The 14,828-nt window shown below is 43.3% G+C and overlaps 1 protein-coding gene across 2 annotated transcripts; it reads left to right on the top strand.

Annotated features, from left to right (window-relative positions):
• The first annotated feature begins 5,528 nt into the window (after positions 1-5,528).
• si:ch211-195b15.7 (synembryn-A) lies at positions 5,529-11,940 on the top strand. Of its 2 annotated transcripts, none has more exons than XM_014192257.2 (15): positions 5,529-5,615; positions 5,862-5,952; positions 6,156-6,203; positions 7,031-7,048; positions 7,409-7,507; positions 7,601-8,343; positions 8,471-8,606; positions 8,746-8,934; positions 9,394-9,488; positions 9,735-9,885; positions 10,104-10,199; positions 10,440-10,584; positions 10,840-10,972; positions 11,192-11,326; positions 11,528-11,940. In XM_014192257.2, the coding sequence occupies exons 2-15, from the start codon at positions 5,863-5,865 to the stop codon at positions 11,655-11,657; spliced, it is 2,208 nt and encodes a 735-aa protein (XP_014047732.1). In that variant the 5' UTR covers positions 5,529-5,615; position 5,862; the 3' UTR covers positions 11,658-11,940. The 2 variants fall into 2 exon arrangements, with proteins under 2 accessions (XP_014047732.1, XP_014047733.1); XM_014192258.2 differs by having other exon boundaries at positions 5,534-5,632.
• The last annotated feature ends 2,888 nt before the right edge of the window (positions 11,941-14,828 follow it).

Raw genomic sequence — 14,828 nt, 5'->3', positions numbered from 1 at the left:
CCCTACTCATTGCAGGGTTTTCCTTTATTTTCACTATTTTCTACACTGCAGAATAATAGTGAAGACATCACAACTATGAAATAACACATATAGAATCATGTAGTAACCACAAAAGTGTTAAACAAATCAAAATATATTTTATATTTGAGATTGTTCAAATAGCCACCCTTTGCCTTGATGACAGCTTTGCTCACTCTTGGCATCCAGAGAGTGGCTATGTGGTCCCAAGTCTAAGATTAAGGGTCTCTTTTCCTAGTTTAAAATGATAAAACATTGTCACGCTGGTGTAAAGGATTCGGAGACAGGCGCAAGAATACACAATAGGGGTTTTTAACCTGTTAGGGCTAGGGGGCAGTATTTACACGGCCGGATAAAAAACGTACCCGATTTAATCTGGTTATTACTACTGCCCAGAAACTAGAATATGCATATAATTATTGGCTTTGGATAGAAAACACCCTAAAGTTTCTAAAACTGTTTGAATGGTGTCTGTGAGTATAACAGAACTCATATGGCAGGCAAAAACCTGAGAAGATTCCTTACAGGAAGTGGCCTGTCTGACAAGTTCTTGTTCTTCTTGACTCTCTTTATTGAAAACTGAGGATCTTTGCTGTAACGTGACACTTCCTACGGCTCCCATAGGCTCTCAGAACCCGGGTAAAAGCTGAATGATGTAATTCCAGCCCCTGGCTGAAAAACATTAGCGCCTTTGGTAAGTGGTCTATCAGAGGACAATGAGACTGAGGCGCGTGCACGAGGCGACCCCATGTTTTTATTTTCTCTCTCTTTGTACTAAAACACAGATTCCCGGTCGGAATATTATCGCTTTTTTACGAGAAAAATTGCATAAAAATTGATTTTAAACAACGGTTGACATGCTTCAAAGTACGGTAATGGAATATTTAGATTTTTTTGGTCACGAAATGCGTCGGGCGCGTCACCCTTCTTTACCCTTTTGGATAGTGTCTTGAACGCACTAACAAAACGCCGCTATTTGGATATAACTATGGATTATTTTGAACCAAACCAACATTTGTTATTGAAGTAGAAGTCCTGGGAGTGCATTCTGACGAAGAACAGCAAAGGTAATAACATTTTTCTTATAGTAAATCTGACTTTGGTGAGGGCTAAACTTGGTGGGTGTCTAAATAGCTAGCCCTGTGATGCCGGGCTATCTACTTAGAATATTGCAAAATGTGCTTTCACCGAAAAGCTATTTTAAAATCGGACATATCGAGTGCATAGAGGAGTTCTGTATCTATAATTCTTAAAATAATTGTTATGTTTTTTGTGAACGTTTATCGTGAGTAATTTAGTAAATTCACCGGAAGTTTGCGGGGGTATGCTAGTTCTGAACGTCACATGCTAATGTAAAAAGCTGGTTTTTGATATAAATATGAACTTGATTGAACAAAACATGCATGTATTGTATAACGTAATGTCCTAAGATTGTCATCTGATGAAGATCATCAAAGGTTAGTGCTGCATTTAGCTGTGGTTTGGGTTTATGTGACATTATATGCTAGCTTGAAAAATGGGTGTCTGATTATTTCTGGCTGGGTACTCTGCTGACATAATCTAATGTTTTGCTTTCGTTGTAAAGCCTTTTTGAAATCGAACAGTGTGGTTAGATTAACGAGAGTCTTGTCTTTAAAATGGTGTAAAATAGTCATGTTTGAGAAATTGAAGTAATAGCATTTCTAAGGTATTTGAATAACGCGCCACGGGATTCCACTGGCTGTTACGTAGGTGGGACGAAATCGTCCCACTGGCCCTAGAGAAGTTAATACACCCAAAACAAACACGTATACAAAAACACTGGGCTGTACCCAAACAAAATAGTGAGGGTAAACCTCGTTGAATGACACGGGACGATACCCGTAATACACAATATATAAAGCACGCAGCATAACAGCTGCACCAACGCATAGGTACTCACACGACCAACAGGCATGAGAACAATAACCGACAAAGACAGAGGGAACAGAGGGCACATATATAACATACTAATCAAGGGAAATGATTACACAAGACAGTCCGGGGTTGATGATATTGAATCCCGTTCGGTGAAGCCTAGAAAGCCGGTGACGTGACGTAGACCTCCGGAACTGGTGAACAGAATGAGCAGCAGTCCCGGGGGGGATTCGTGACAAACATTGGCCATGCTGTCAATGAAGCATGATTTGTGCCACACTCAAAACAACTGTTAACTTGGAACTGCAAAATCTGACTTTAGTGAGTTCAAGACAACTGGAAACTCTGGAAAAACGAGCTACGACTGGGAAAATAAGTTTGTTGAACTTTCATCCAACTTGGAATTGTACATTTGGAACTCGGGCCTCTTTCTAGAGCTATGACCTGAAGATCATTGACGTCATCATGATTCTACTTTTTTCCCCCCAGAGTTCCCAGTTGTCTTGAAAGCACCATCAATCCAGAGAATGCCAGACTTTGATGACAAAATTTGCCCACGAAGGACCGCCGCGCCACTTTCCTGTTCAAGGTGAGTCCAAAAATGTTTTGTATGCTGCTGCATAAATGATGAAATATGCCAGGGAGATATGTATACTGTAGCTAAGAAAGTAATACTAAGTGAATGTTGTGTAGTACGCTGTTAGTAGCCCTTGTGCCTCACCCTAATAATTTGGTCTATTTTCACCTCTTAATTTCGCCTACTGTTCTGACTTGGTGGTGCACATGTAGCTTTCCTGTTTTTGAGAAATGTAATCATTGAATATTGTAAGAGCTTTCATGGTCTGCTTATATGCCCCCTTTATTTATCCTAGGGTTCAGATCTGTGCCTGGACACAATCCTGTCTCAGAGCTCCATAGCTACGGTCAACTGTGGGACCTTATATAGACAGCTGTGTGCCTTTCCAAATCATGTTCAATTAATTAAATGTACCACTTGTGGACTCCAATCAAGTTGTATAAACATCTCAAGGATGATCAATGGAAACAGGATGCACCTGAACTCAATTTTGAGTCTCATAGCAAAGGGTATGAATACTTAAGGTATTTCACTTTTTAATTTTTAAAATATTTGGAAAAAAATCAAAAATAGGCATTTTAGCATCATAGATTTAGCCTGTGGTAACTTGTGGAATAGACACCGACTGGCATGAGGTTTTAACCAATCAGCATTCAGGATTAGAAACCCCAATTGTAAGCAATAAGGCAAGAGGGGGTGTGGTACATCTCCAATATTATTTATTTTTTACTATATATTTTTTTCTCCCAAGTGTCGCAGCGGTCTAAGTCACAGCGGTCTAAGTCACAGCGCTCTAAGGCACTGCATCTCAGTGCAAGAGGCGTAACTGCAGTCCCTGGTTCGAATCCAGGCTGCATCACATCCGGCCGTGATTGGGAGTCCCATAGGGTGGCTCACAATTGGCCCAGCGTCGTCCGGGTTTGGCCTGGGTAGGCCGTCATTGTAAATAATAATTTGTTCTTAACTGAGTTGTTTAGTTATATAAAGGTTAAATAAAAAATTAAATAAGAATTAAATCTACCACGGCTAAGAACTGTTCTTATGCACGACGCAACGCAGAGTGCCCGGATACAGCCCTTAGCAGTAGTATATTAGCCATATATCACAAACCCCCGAGGTGCCGTATTGCTATTATAAACTGGTTATCAACGTAATTAGAGAAGTACAAATAAATGTTTTGTCATACCTGTGGTATATGGTCTGATATACCACAGCTGTCAGCTTTCAGGGCTGGAACCACCCATTTATAATGCGGTTTTGATCCTCTTGAACAAGGCCAATATTTGCGAGCAATGCAGTGCTTTGCGCTCTACCATGAGAAAAATATTTGTATTTGTGCAAACAGAGATGTGCAAGCAAGGAGAGGGAGACTTGGACAATAGCTTCCAAAAAAGTTTTGCAAAAGGCAAAAAAGCTTGCTAACTAGCCATAAAAGAAAGACATTTAAGCTTACCCGCCATGACAAGTAACAGCTGCACTTCTTTGGTGGACATTGCGCAAGTGGTAACCTGGTAACGCACATCGCGATTGACAGGTGGTTGCGCCAGACCACACGCCCATGTGAGCTGTAACCAACCAGATTAGAGTAGCCTACACTGGTCTATTAAAACCTAATCTGACTGGTTAGAAGACACAGGTTCCACTTCCAAGAGCTCCTGCTCTCTCTCTCTAAATTAAATTAAATTAAATTAAATTAAATTAAATTAAATTAAATTAAATTAAATTAAATTAAATTAAATTAAATTGAATTAAATTAAATTAAATTAAATGCAATGGGTTTCATTGCCATGGGAATCGTATTTTTACATTGCCCAAGCAAGTGAAATGGATAATAAACAAAATAATCAATAAAAAATAAACAGTTAACATTACACTCACAAACGTTCCAAACGAAAGGGGACATTTCTCTCTCTCCCTCTCTCCTTTCAAATCGCTGTTTGCACCTCTACACATATTTTTGTCATGGTAAAACTGACAAAAGTCTGAGCGTGCGATATTGACATGCGCAGGTGTACAGATGCAATGGTTGCGCGCATATATTACAAGTTTGCGAATACAACTACAAAAAAAATGGTATGTTCACAATTGAGCAATTACACATTTGAGAATGTGTTTACCACGACATATTATTATTTAATGTTCACAACTACAAATCTATTCTACACGCTCAAATCATTTCGTCACTGATTTACCTTCATACGTTCTTCTCTTTCGTGTAATGTATTGTAAGTCTCAAGAAGATGTGCTAAATCCCCAACGAAGCATTAGCGTTCTTTGTCGCAACGGAAAGATTTCCACGGGCGTAACGTTAACAGAAAAAACGACAGGCACATGCAAGAGTATCAGACTCACAGGACTAAAATGAAAGCAATCAATCTATCACGGTTTAAATGACAAGTTGATTTTTGCACCACTCAGACACAGGAAATAGATGGCTGAAAAGGACAGATCCTCACTAGGAGCGTTCATAATTCCCCTCATCTCTCCCTCCACCTATCCATGCATTTTTTAATTACCCTTATTAGTAAATAGGCTCACAGGATTTCATCTCTCCAACTCCCTCTTTCCACAACTCTCTTTTCATCCCCGCCTTTCTTTAACATGTATGAGCAGCATCAGTACCTTGTCAACATGCACTCCTCTCATTTTTTTTATTGCCTTTTCTCTTTTTCTCTTTCTTCCTCTATCTCTTTGATGGTGACCACTTACTCTCCCAAAAGTCTGCTGCCTGTCTCTCATTGCATGTCTGTCTGTCTGTTTCTGTCTGTCTGTCTATGAGGAAGATAAAATATTAAAACATTCTCATTTGTGAAGCATCTCTTCATTTCCTCATGTTTTTGCTTTCCTTTCACTACCAGGCTATCTTCTCTGTATTGTTCCTATTTCTAATCTTTGAAACATTCCTTATTTTGCTGTCTATCTCTGTCCATTTACTAGTCACTGTTCACAATATAATCCCTGGCCTATTGCACTGTGAAAAGAGAGAGAGAAGGGGAGAGAGCGAGGGAGATTAGATTAGATTACATACAGGGTTTAGGAGACAGAAACTGCACAGAGAAACACAGAGAGACAAAGAGACAAGACCAAGGTTGCTGTCTGTATCCTGCCATTGAAGGGACACCAGGTTTGTGGGGTGTAGATGTAGGTAGAATGTGTGCTGCTATTGCATGACTGAAGGTGTTATTATTGAATATTGTACGTTAGGATGAAAATTAATGCTTGATCACTCTGCATTGTAATTGTGTGTGTGTGTGTGTGTGTGTGTGTGTGTGTGTGTGTGTGTGTGTGTGTGTGTGTGTGTGTGTGTGTGTGTGTGTGTGTGTGTGTGTGTGTGTGTGTGTGTGTGTGTGTGTGTGTGTGTGTGTGAAAGCATGGATATGGACTTGGAGAGGATCATTCAGTGCATCAAACAAGGAGACCAGGACAGTGTCCAGATACACCTGGACCACTACAACACTCAGGTACTACACTGCCTGTGTTACTATGACTACTACACTACTGTAAACAACTGTCCGTAACCACGACTACCACACCATGTGGCTGTCTGTTTCCATGACTACAATTCTCCATGACTGCACCATGTATCCTTGACTGTTTTCTTATACCCTCTCCTTCTCTTTCTCTTTCCAATTATCTTTCTCCCTCCCACATATCTTCTCCACAGTATGCTGAATGCTTCTTCTTCAATATTGAGGAGAGGGAAAGAAGAAAGGTGAGGATGAGGAAAAGACTTGAACTATTCTTTATTTCTGTCATTCCTTTGCATCGTTTCTCCGTTGCCTCTCTCTTTTATTCTCCCATCATCCCTTAATTTCTATTTCTTTCGCCCTCTGTCCTTTCCCATCTCTCTCTCTCTGTCTATTCCCCTGGCCTGTCCCTGCCCTCTCAGTGTCAGGCCACCAGAGGCTCAGATTAACCATGTAATTAGACAAAATCCTGCTCATCCCCCGCCACTCATCTTTATCTCTCTCTTTCGCTCATACTCCCTCCCTGTCCTTCTCCTCCCCTCCCTGTCTCGCTGTCCTGTCTATCTCATGTCCTCTTTCTTTCTTTCTTTCTCTCTCTCTCTTTCTCACATCCAACTGGGCACAGACGACATTTCAATATCTACTTTTGATTTACATTTGGTTGTGTTGTCAAATAACGTGAAGTGAATGTGACATCAACAAAAAAGATCACCATGTCATTGAGTTGGGTAAAAGAAAATACAAAATTCCCTTATGTCGATGACTTCTTGAAAATCCAATCGGTTTGCCGTGTTGATTCAACGTTATCACATTTCTTTTAAATGAAGTAGAAACAATGTTGATTCAACCAGTTTTTGTCCAGTGGGATGGTTCTTTTCCACCTCCCTCCCCTACTGTAGTCTTCTCCCTATCATCCCCTCCTTTCCCTCTCTTCTGTCATCCCCTTCAGCTCCTCTCTTCTTTCTCTGTCATATCTTTTCATAATGTTAATGATGTCATTATTCATCATTTCTATGTCTTCTTTCTTCCACCTATAATGGCTCTACTATAATGGCTGTGCAAATGACTGCAGCAAAAAGAGCTGGATGAGGTAAAAAGACAAACTCATTACACCATCAGAAAGAGAGAGAGATAGGAATACAGGGGAGAAAGAGAGGCAGAGAGAAAAGAATAGAGAGAAAAAGGAAGAGAGCGGGAGGGGGAAGCTGAGCTGACAGGTCCTTACTCTACATTACACTAATCTCCATTCAGCGCAGTGTTTCATTAGTGGGTGTATGCGTGTGTGTGTAAGTGCGTGCGTGTGTGTGTGTGTGTGTGTGTGTGTGTGTGTGTGTGTGTGTGTGTGTGTGTGTGTGTGTGTGTGTGTGTGGCCTACGTAAGTGTATGTGTGTGTACTCCAAGCTAATTGTGTGTAATGACTCAACCTACTCCCCCCATTAACCCCCACCAGTTCAGGAAGAACAAAATGAGGGACTTTGTTCCCGACTCAGACTCTGATTTCAACTCAGACTCAGATGACGCTGAGGACCCGGATCTCCTTCTCAGACGGGTGAGTCAGGGTGTGTGTGTGTAAGTATTTCTCTATTTCTACCTGTTGCTCTTTTCAGTTAAACTGAATTCTCCTCTCCTCTCCTCTCCCCAGAGGCTGGCTGCAGCCCTGGTGTGGTTTATCCGTACCCAGCTCCAGCCGGGGGTTCTGAGAGTGACCCTGCGTACGCTACGTATCCTGTCCCGCGACCGGCAGGCTCTGGCGCCCCTGGTGACCGACACCGCCCTCCTCACCCTAGCCCACCTGGGCGGCATAACCTCCCTGCCCATCCCCGAAGGCCAGGAGGAAGACGAGGAGGAAGGTCATGATGCCGAGAGAGAAGATTACGGCTATGTCCTCGGTGACGTCAGTTCGGATGCCTGTAAACAGAGCGACACAGAGGCCAGTGGGTGCAGTAGGGGCGCTAATGCTAATGCTAGCTCGTTAGCGGTTAGCAATGTGGATGCTAACGTTGTCGGTGCTAGCCCGACCCAGCACTCCTTGGCCCAGGCTTCCACTCAGACCTGTCCAGCCCTGGTTACGGCCAACAACAGCCAAGGTGGAGAAACGACATCGCCATCAGTGACCAGGGACCCCTGCTGCACCCTCAGTACGGAAACCTGCCATGGCAACCTGCGCTCTGTCTCCACGGAAACCTGCACTGCCGATCACCATTGCTCTCCGGGTCATGGAGCTCTGGTGCGTGGAAAGAAGGATGCCCGGGAAGAGATGGATGAAGAGGAGGACAAAGAAGATAAAGAGGAAGATGACCAGGTGGGGAGGAGGGAGGCCCTGAAAGCCCTTTGTAATATAATCTACAACAGCCAGAGGGCACAAGAGAGGGTCAGCGCTCTGAGGTGAGGGAGAGCAACTGTTAGAGTACAGCAAAAACGATTTCTAGTATGGCATCACTTCCCTCATCTCTCTCTCTCTCCCTCTCTCTCTCTCTCTCTCTCTCTCTCTCTCTCTCTCTCTCTCTCTCAGACTGCTCTCTGGTCTATCAGACAAGCTGAAGCAGGGGATCAGTGCCAAAGCTCTTCCCAGTGGTCAGTTTTATGAACTACGGCTGCTCTTCCTGCTGACGGCTCTGAGGCCAGAGCTCAGGGTGCAACTGCAGCAGGTAACAGCCTAGAGGAGGCTGCTAATGGTTAGGCGTATTATTTGGGATGGGTAGGCCTACTGTATGCCCCATCTCTCCTGCCATCTCTCCATCGTTCTTTTTTTTTCTCTCTCCATATCCCCCTGTCTCTCTCTTTCAGGAGCGAGGGGTGTCAATGCTGACTGCAGCTCTGGAGCAGTGTCTGTCTGCGCGGTGGGGGGAAGAGTACGAGGTGCTGAGCGACCACAGTGCGCCCCCTGTCTCTAAGGAGGTGTCACAGCGAGCTGTGGAGATCCTCAAGACCCTGTTCAACATCACATACAGCTTCCACAGACAGGAGCCGGATGAGGTAGGTGGAGGAGAGTCCCATAGAATTAAAATGTGGCTTTGTCCCAAATAGCATGATCTATTCCATTTACATTTACATTTAAGTCATTTAGCAGACGCTCTTATCCAGAGCGACTTACAAATTGGTGCATTCACCTTATAATATCCAGTGGAACAACCACTTTACAATAGTGCATCTAAATCTTTTGAGGGGGGGTTAGAAGGATTACTTTATCCTATCCCAGGTATTCCTTAAAGAGGTGGGGTTTCAGGTGTATTCCAATATCTGTACCTTGTCCGTCTTCAATGGGTCATCCTTGGCTTTTAGTTTGTGAGTAGGTAAGTGTAGGTAGCTAGGAGCTATCTCAAAATACTAATCCAGTATTTTTCAAGTTAAGACTGGGGGTTAGTTTAAACTGATCCTAGATCTGTGGTCAGGAGGCCTTTTTAAAGTCTCCTCTTTTCTTTATGTCCCTCTCAGGAGGATGCAGCTCTCTATCGCCGCCTGGCTGCAGTGCTACGTCACTGCCTGCTGCTGACCTGTGACGGAGAAGAACTCACTGAGGAGTTACAGGGGTATGTACAAGGGCTTCTGCTGTCCCCTCTTCTGTTGTATATCCATGCATTTGTATTTGCATCTTTCTTTTGAAAGTAATGGTGGCCATTCTAGGTGTTGTCTAAATGTTTCCTTTTTCATGGTGAAGTAGAAAAGATATGTTCTGAATCATTTCGAAATGGGTACCATTTCAGGTTTGCCCCATTTCTCCTTACCTCTGATCCCTGACCCTTAACCCTTGACCTTTAACCTATAACCCTCCTTAGGCACACAGTGAATGTGCTCTCTGCCCTACCTCTACAATGTCTGGACGTGCTGCTGTCTGTGCGTCTGACGGAGGGTTCACAGGAGTGGGAGGGGGTCAACATGGACACTGTCCACACCCTACTCACCTTCATGGAGAGACGCCTGGACAGGGTGAGGCAGAGGAAGAGGGAGGAAGGGACTGAGAGAGAGAGGAAAGTGGGGAGGAAAGGAGGGAGGAAAGGAGGCACCTATCTCATATGAGGATGCTGTTTGTTTCCCCATGGTGTACAGTGGAGGGTTGCATCTCAATAGAGCATAGCTATGGAAGCATACCAGGTGTGTATAAAGGGTCATAAGCTGACAAAATCACCTATGAATTTGTTATGAAGGGTCAGAAGTTGAAGGAGAAACTGACTCCAGTCCTGAATCTGTTGACTGAGAGCTGCCGCGCGCACCGCGAGACACGCCACTACCTCAGACAACAGGTACTGTTCTCTCCCGTTGGGCTGAAACTCCAACTGATTATTGTGGCTTTAATACAGTATGATAATGTTAGTCTGATGTTCGGTTTACATTGTTGTGTTGGAGAAGCCTGCTTCGACTTGTGATATTGGGGCCTCTGTCTGTCCCCTCCCTACATGGGTTCTGGATAGCAGCAAACTGGTTGAGCAGGTTTTTGCTCCCACCCAGCACTAACACCTGCCTCTGCCTGTCCACCGCTATAGATCCTTCCCCCTCTGAGGGACGTGGCCCTGAGGCCGGAGCAGGGGGCCACAGTGAGGGGACGTCTGGTGCGCCTGATGACCCACATGGACACGGACATCAAGCACTGTGCTGCCGAGCTCCTCTTTGTGCTCTGCAAAGAGAACGGTGCCCACATCATATCACACACCTGTCACACTTACTATCTCCTCGTTTCAAAGTAACTCTTTGTTAGAAGAACCCACTCGTATCACAGCATACTTATTAACCCCTCATAGCACATGTAGTAACTCATATAACTCCCTCTCTCTCTCTCTTTGTCACCCCCCCCGCTTCATCTCTGTTTCAGTTAGTGACTATCCAAGTGTGTGAAATAGATGGATGTCGCCATCTTATGTTTCTCTCTCTCTGTCTGTCTCTCAGTGAGTCGTTTTGTGAAGTACACAGGCTATGGTAACGCAGCAGGTTTGCTGGCAGCGAGGGGCTTGCTGAGTGGAGGTCAGGTGACCCACGCCCAGTACTCTAGCGACTCAGACTCTGACACAGAGGAATACAGGTGTGTAAAACAACCATTGATAATGTCACAAACACAACACTTTGTAATACTGTGTAGGGACACCATGCGTCTTTAGGCTTGTGTTACATTACTCTGACTGATAGATTGGACTTGGAACTATCAAAACGGCATAAATCGGAGAGATTAACAGAAGCAATTTTCGATTGTTAGGAGTGGACAGTATTTACAAAGGAAGGTGTTTGTAACTGTGTTCCACAGGGAAGCTAAGAGGCGCATCAACCCAGTGACGGGGAGGGTGGAGGAGGAGCAGCCAGACCCCATGGAGGGAATGACGGAGCAGGAGAAAGAGCAGGAGGCACTAAGACTCATCAGCCTGTTCAACAGGCTCTCACGGTGTGTGTGTGTGTATTTGTGAGGTGTGTGTGTGTGTGTGCGTGCATGTTGTGTGTGTGTGTGTGCGTGCGTGTGCGGGTGCGTGTGTGTGTGTGTGTGTGTGTGTGTGTGTGTACATCTCTGTTTCAGCTAGTGACTATCCAAGTGTGTGAAATAGATGGATGTTGCCAATTTCTCTCTTTCTCCCTCTGTCTCTCTCAGGGACAAGATCATCCAACCAGTGGGAGTGATGACAGGGGGGGCACTGGAGCCCCTGTGTGGTCAGATGAGGGGGAGCACTGTGGAAGAGGCGGAATCAGAGGGAGAGAGTGAGGAAGAGAGGGAAAAGTAGGGAGGTTAGAAAATAAAAGTGAGAGATAGGAGGGTGATTACAAGAATTTACAGCATAGGATGGTGAAGAGACAGAAAGAGGGAGAGAGATAGAGGTTGGTTTGTATTTATATAGCACAGTCGTGGAAAAAGTACCCAATTGTCATACTTGAGTAAAAGTGACGATACCTTAATAGAAAATGACTGAAGTGAAAGTCACCCAGTAAAAAGTATCTGGTTTATCAAGTATCAAAAGTAAAAGACAATGCTAAAAATACACTTAAGTATCAAAATTAAAAGTAAATGCTATAAATCCTTTCAAATTCCTTATATTAAGCAAACCAGACAGAACAATTTATTAGATTTGTATTTATTTATGGATAGCCAGGGGCACACTCCAACAGTCAGACATAATTCACAAACGAAGCATTTGTGTTTAATGAGTCCACCAGATCAGAAGCTGTAGGGATGACCACGTGTTTTCTTGATAAGTGCGTGAATTTAATAAGCATTCGAAATGTAACAAGTACTTTTGGGTGTCAGGGAAAATGTATGGGAGTCAAAAACTACATATTTTATTTAGGAATGTGGTGGAGTAAAAGTTGTATAAAATATAAATAATAAAGTACCAATACCCCCCAAAAATACTGAAGTAGTACTTCAAAGTATTTTTTGCTTAGTTACTTTACACCACTGATATAGCGCCTTTCCTCCATTTACATGAAAGCACTTTACTTTGGAGCATGTGTCTGTACCCCACCTCATCTGTCCCTATGTGTAGCACTAGTCTGAATTTACTGTATACGGTAGCATCACCCACCAAAACACCACTCTTAGAATCACTGTTTAGCCAGGTACATTCATTGAGAAGAAAATAAAAAACGCTAGAAAAAGGACAAGAAGCAGAGAATAGAGTCCTCATAGTCCTTGGCAATCGTAGTGTTGTTTAGCTTCCACATCCTTTATTTTCCACTCTGCTTCCTCTCCTGGAGATACCCCCACTTATGTTCAAGGGTGCAATGCCATTTTCTTGTAACAGGGGATATATCTGGTTGAGCGTGTGGTATGTTTGTGTTCCTGTACCTGTACTTGTACACTCCACCCAACCAAGGAGACAGTCCACTCTGAGGACATTATCCCAATGTGGAACAGATATCACAATTGGACTGGAGAGGGAATAACAGGTCCATGATGATTGTAATCAATGATGTGGGAGCGGTTATTGTGCAGGTGTCAGTCCCTGTCATGTGATGGGAAAGGGTATCACTACTTTTGAGTAACATGCTTTTTCCTCTTCCAACATGTTGTCATTCAGTCCTCTGCGTATATACTTCCTTTCCCCTCCAACATTTGCTGTAGTGTAAAATGCATATGGTTTCTCATGTTGAAGTATAAATAAACCATTCCTGCTGTACTGCACTGTCACAGTGTCTGCCTTGGATAGGAAAATAATCAATAGGGGTAAAATCCTCTGAAACTCTTCTGGGGCTGTCAGAGAGAATATGTTTTGTTAGCATTTTCACACAGAATAAAATATTCACTTGATTGGATCAGAAACTTCACAGGCACAGACTTTTAACTGACGTAAGCCGGGAACATTGCCGGAACATTAGCTAAGATTCCCATTAAGTTCTAGTTAAGATTTTATCTAACATTAGGATGATAACATCCCAAAAGCATTAAAATAGTGTTTTTGATAGCAAATGATTTTTGTCTTCCTTTAAATGTTTTAAATTAAATATCCTTGGAATGTTCTCATTCACTAAAATGTTGTGCACAGCAATCTGTAATAACCACCACCAAACATTCCCATTAGGTTTCCAGTTCATGTAATAACACAATGTACCAGTTATATTTTTAGAACATACTGCCGCAACTAAATGTGAAAGGGAAAGTTCATGCGACATCAGGCGAATGTTTTATACAAACATTGTATAATCATCCACACAACTGGACAGTTTCTGATATGAGAACATTTGCCTCAACCTAACGAATGTTCTGGGAACTTTCAAATAACCAATTTTGGTTTGCTGGGGACTCACTCATACACAGCATCTACTTTTACAGAAAAAAAATTCTTCTGTCTTTATATTCCTTTCTCTTGGGTCAGTCTGTACCTCTGAACTCCTACCCACTTTGTTATATCCCCTCCTCCCCAATCTGAGCTGTTTCATTCCTCTGTATTTTTTCAGACAATTTCAGGTCAACATACACTACATGACTAAAAGTAAGTGGACACGTCAAATATCTCGTCAAACATCATGGCCATTAATATGGAGTTGGTCCCCCCTTTACTGCTATAACAGCCTCCACTCTTCTGGGAAGGCTTTCCACTTTCCACACTAGATGTTGGAACATTGCTGCGGGGACTTGCTTCCACTCAGCCACAAGAGCATTAGTGAGGTCGGGCACTGATGTTGGGCGATTAGGCCTGGCTCGCAGTCTGCGTTCCAGTTCATCTCAAAGGTGTTCGATGGGGTTGAGGTCAGGGCTCTGTGCAGGTCAGTCAAGTTCTTCCACACCGATCTCAACAAACCATTTCTGTATGGTTTGGAGCTCTGTAGTGAGTGTTGCAACCGAGGACAGACCATTTTTTACGCGCTACGCGCCTCAGCACTTGGCGGTCCTGTTCTGTGAGCTTATGTGACCTACCACTTTGTGGCTGAGCCGTTGTTGTCCTAGACGTTTCCGCTTCACGATAACAGTACTTGCAGTTGACTGTGGCACCTCTAGCAGGGCAGAAATATGACGAACTGACTTGTTGGAAAGGTGGCATCCTATGACGATGCCACGTTGAAAGTCACTGAGCTTTTCAGTAAGGCCATTCTACTGCCAATGTTTGTCTATGGAGATTGCTGTGTGCTTGATTTTATACACCTGTCAGCAACAGGTGTGGCTGAAATAGCCAAAGCCACTAATTTGAAGGGGCGTCCACATACTTTTGTATATATAGTGTACTTTACTAACAATAGTACATGTTGTCCAGGGTTGGGAAATGCCTATTTCCAGCCAAATCAAAAAGGACACCAAATTCCAATATGTCCCTCATTGGAATTGCAATTTCAGTGTATAATTTAAATTGACTGGAATTGAAATGGATTTGACCCCAACCCCGATATGTGGTCAACCACACCCTTACTATAATGCATTCTCTTATAAAGTTTTAGGAGGAAAAACAAAATTACAGCTAAAG

The sequence above is a fragment of the Salmo salar genome, chromosome ssa03 (genome assembly GCF_905237065.1).
Source record: "Salmo salar chromosome ssa03, Ssal_v3.1, whole genome shotgun sequence".
NCBI classification, from domain to species: Eukaryota; Metazoa; Chordata; class Actinopteri; order Salmoniformes; family Salmonidae; genus Salmo; species Salmo salar.
The sequence above is the reverse complement of the archived record's forward strand: the minus strand, read 5'-3'. Positions and strand labels throughout refer to the sequence as shown.

Excerpts from the sequence above, each read along its gene's own strand:
- si:ch211-195b15.7 (XM_014192257.2), top strand. The coding sequence starts at position 5,863 with ATGGATATGGACTTGGAGAGGATCATTCAGTGCATCAAACAAGGAGAC. Across the intron at positions 8,607-8,745 it reads TCAGGGTGCAACTGCAGCAG|GAGCGAGGGGTGTCAATGCT; the intron begins GTAACAGCCTAG and ends TCTCTCTTTCAG. Across the intron at positions 9,886-10,103 it reads TGGAGAGACGCCTGGACAGG|GGTCAGAAGTTGAAGGAGAA; the intron begins GTGAGGCAGAGG and ends TTTGTTATGAAG.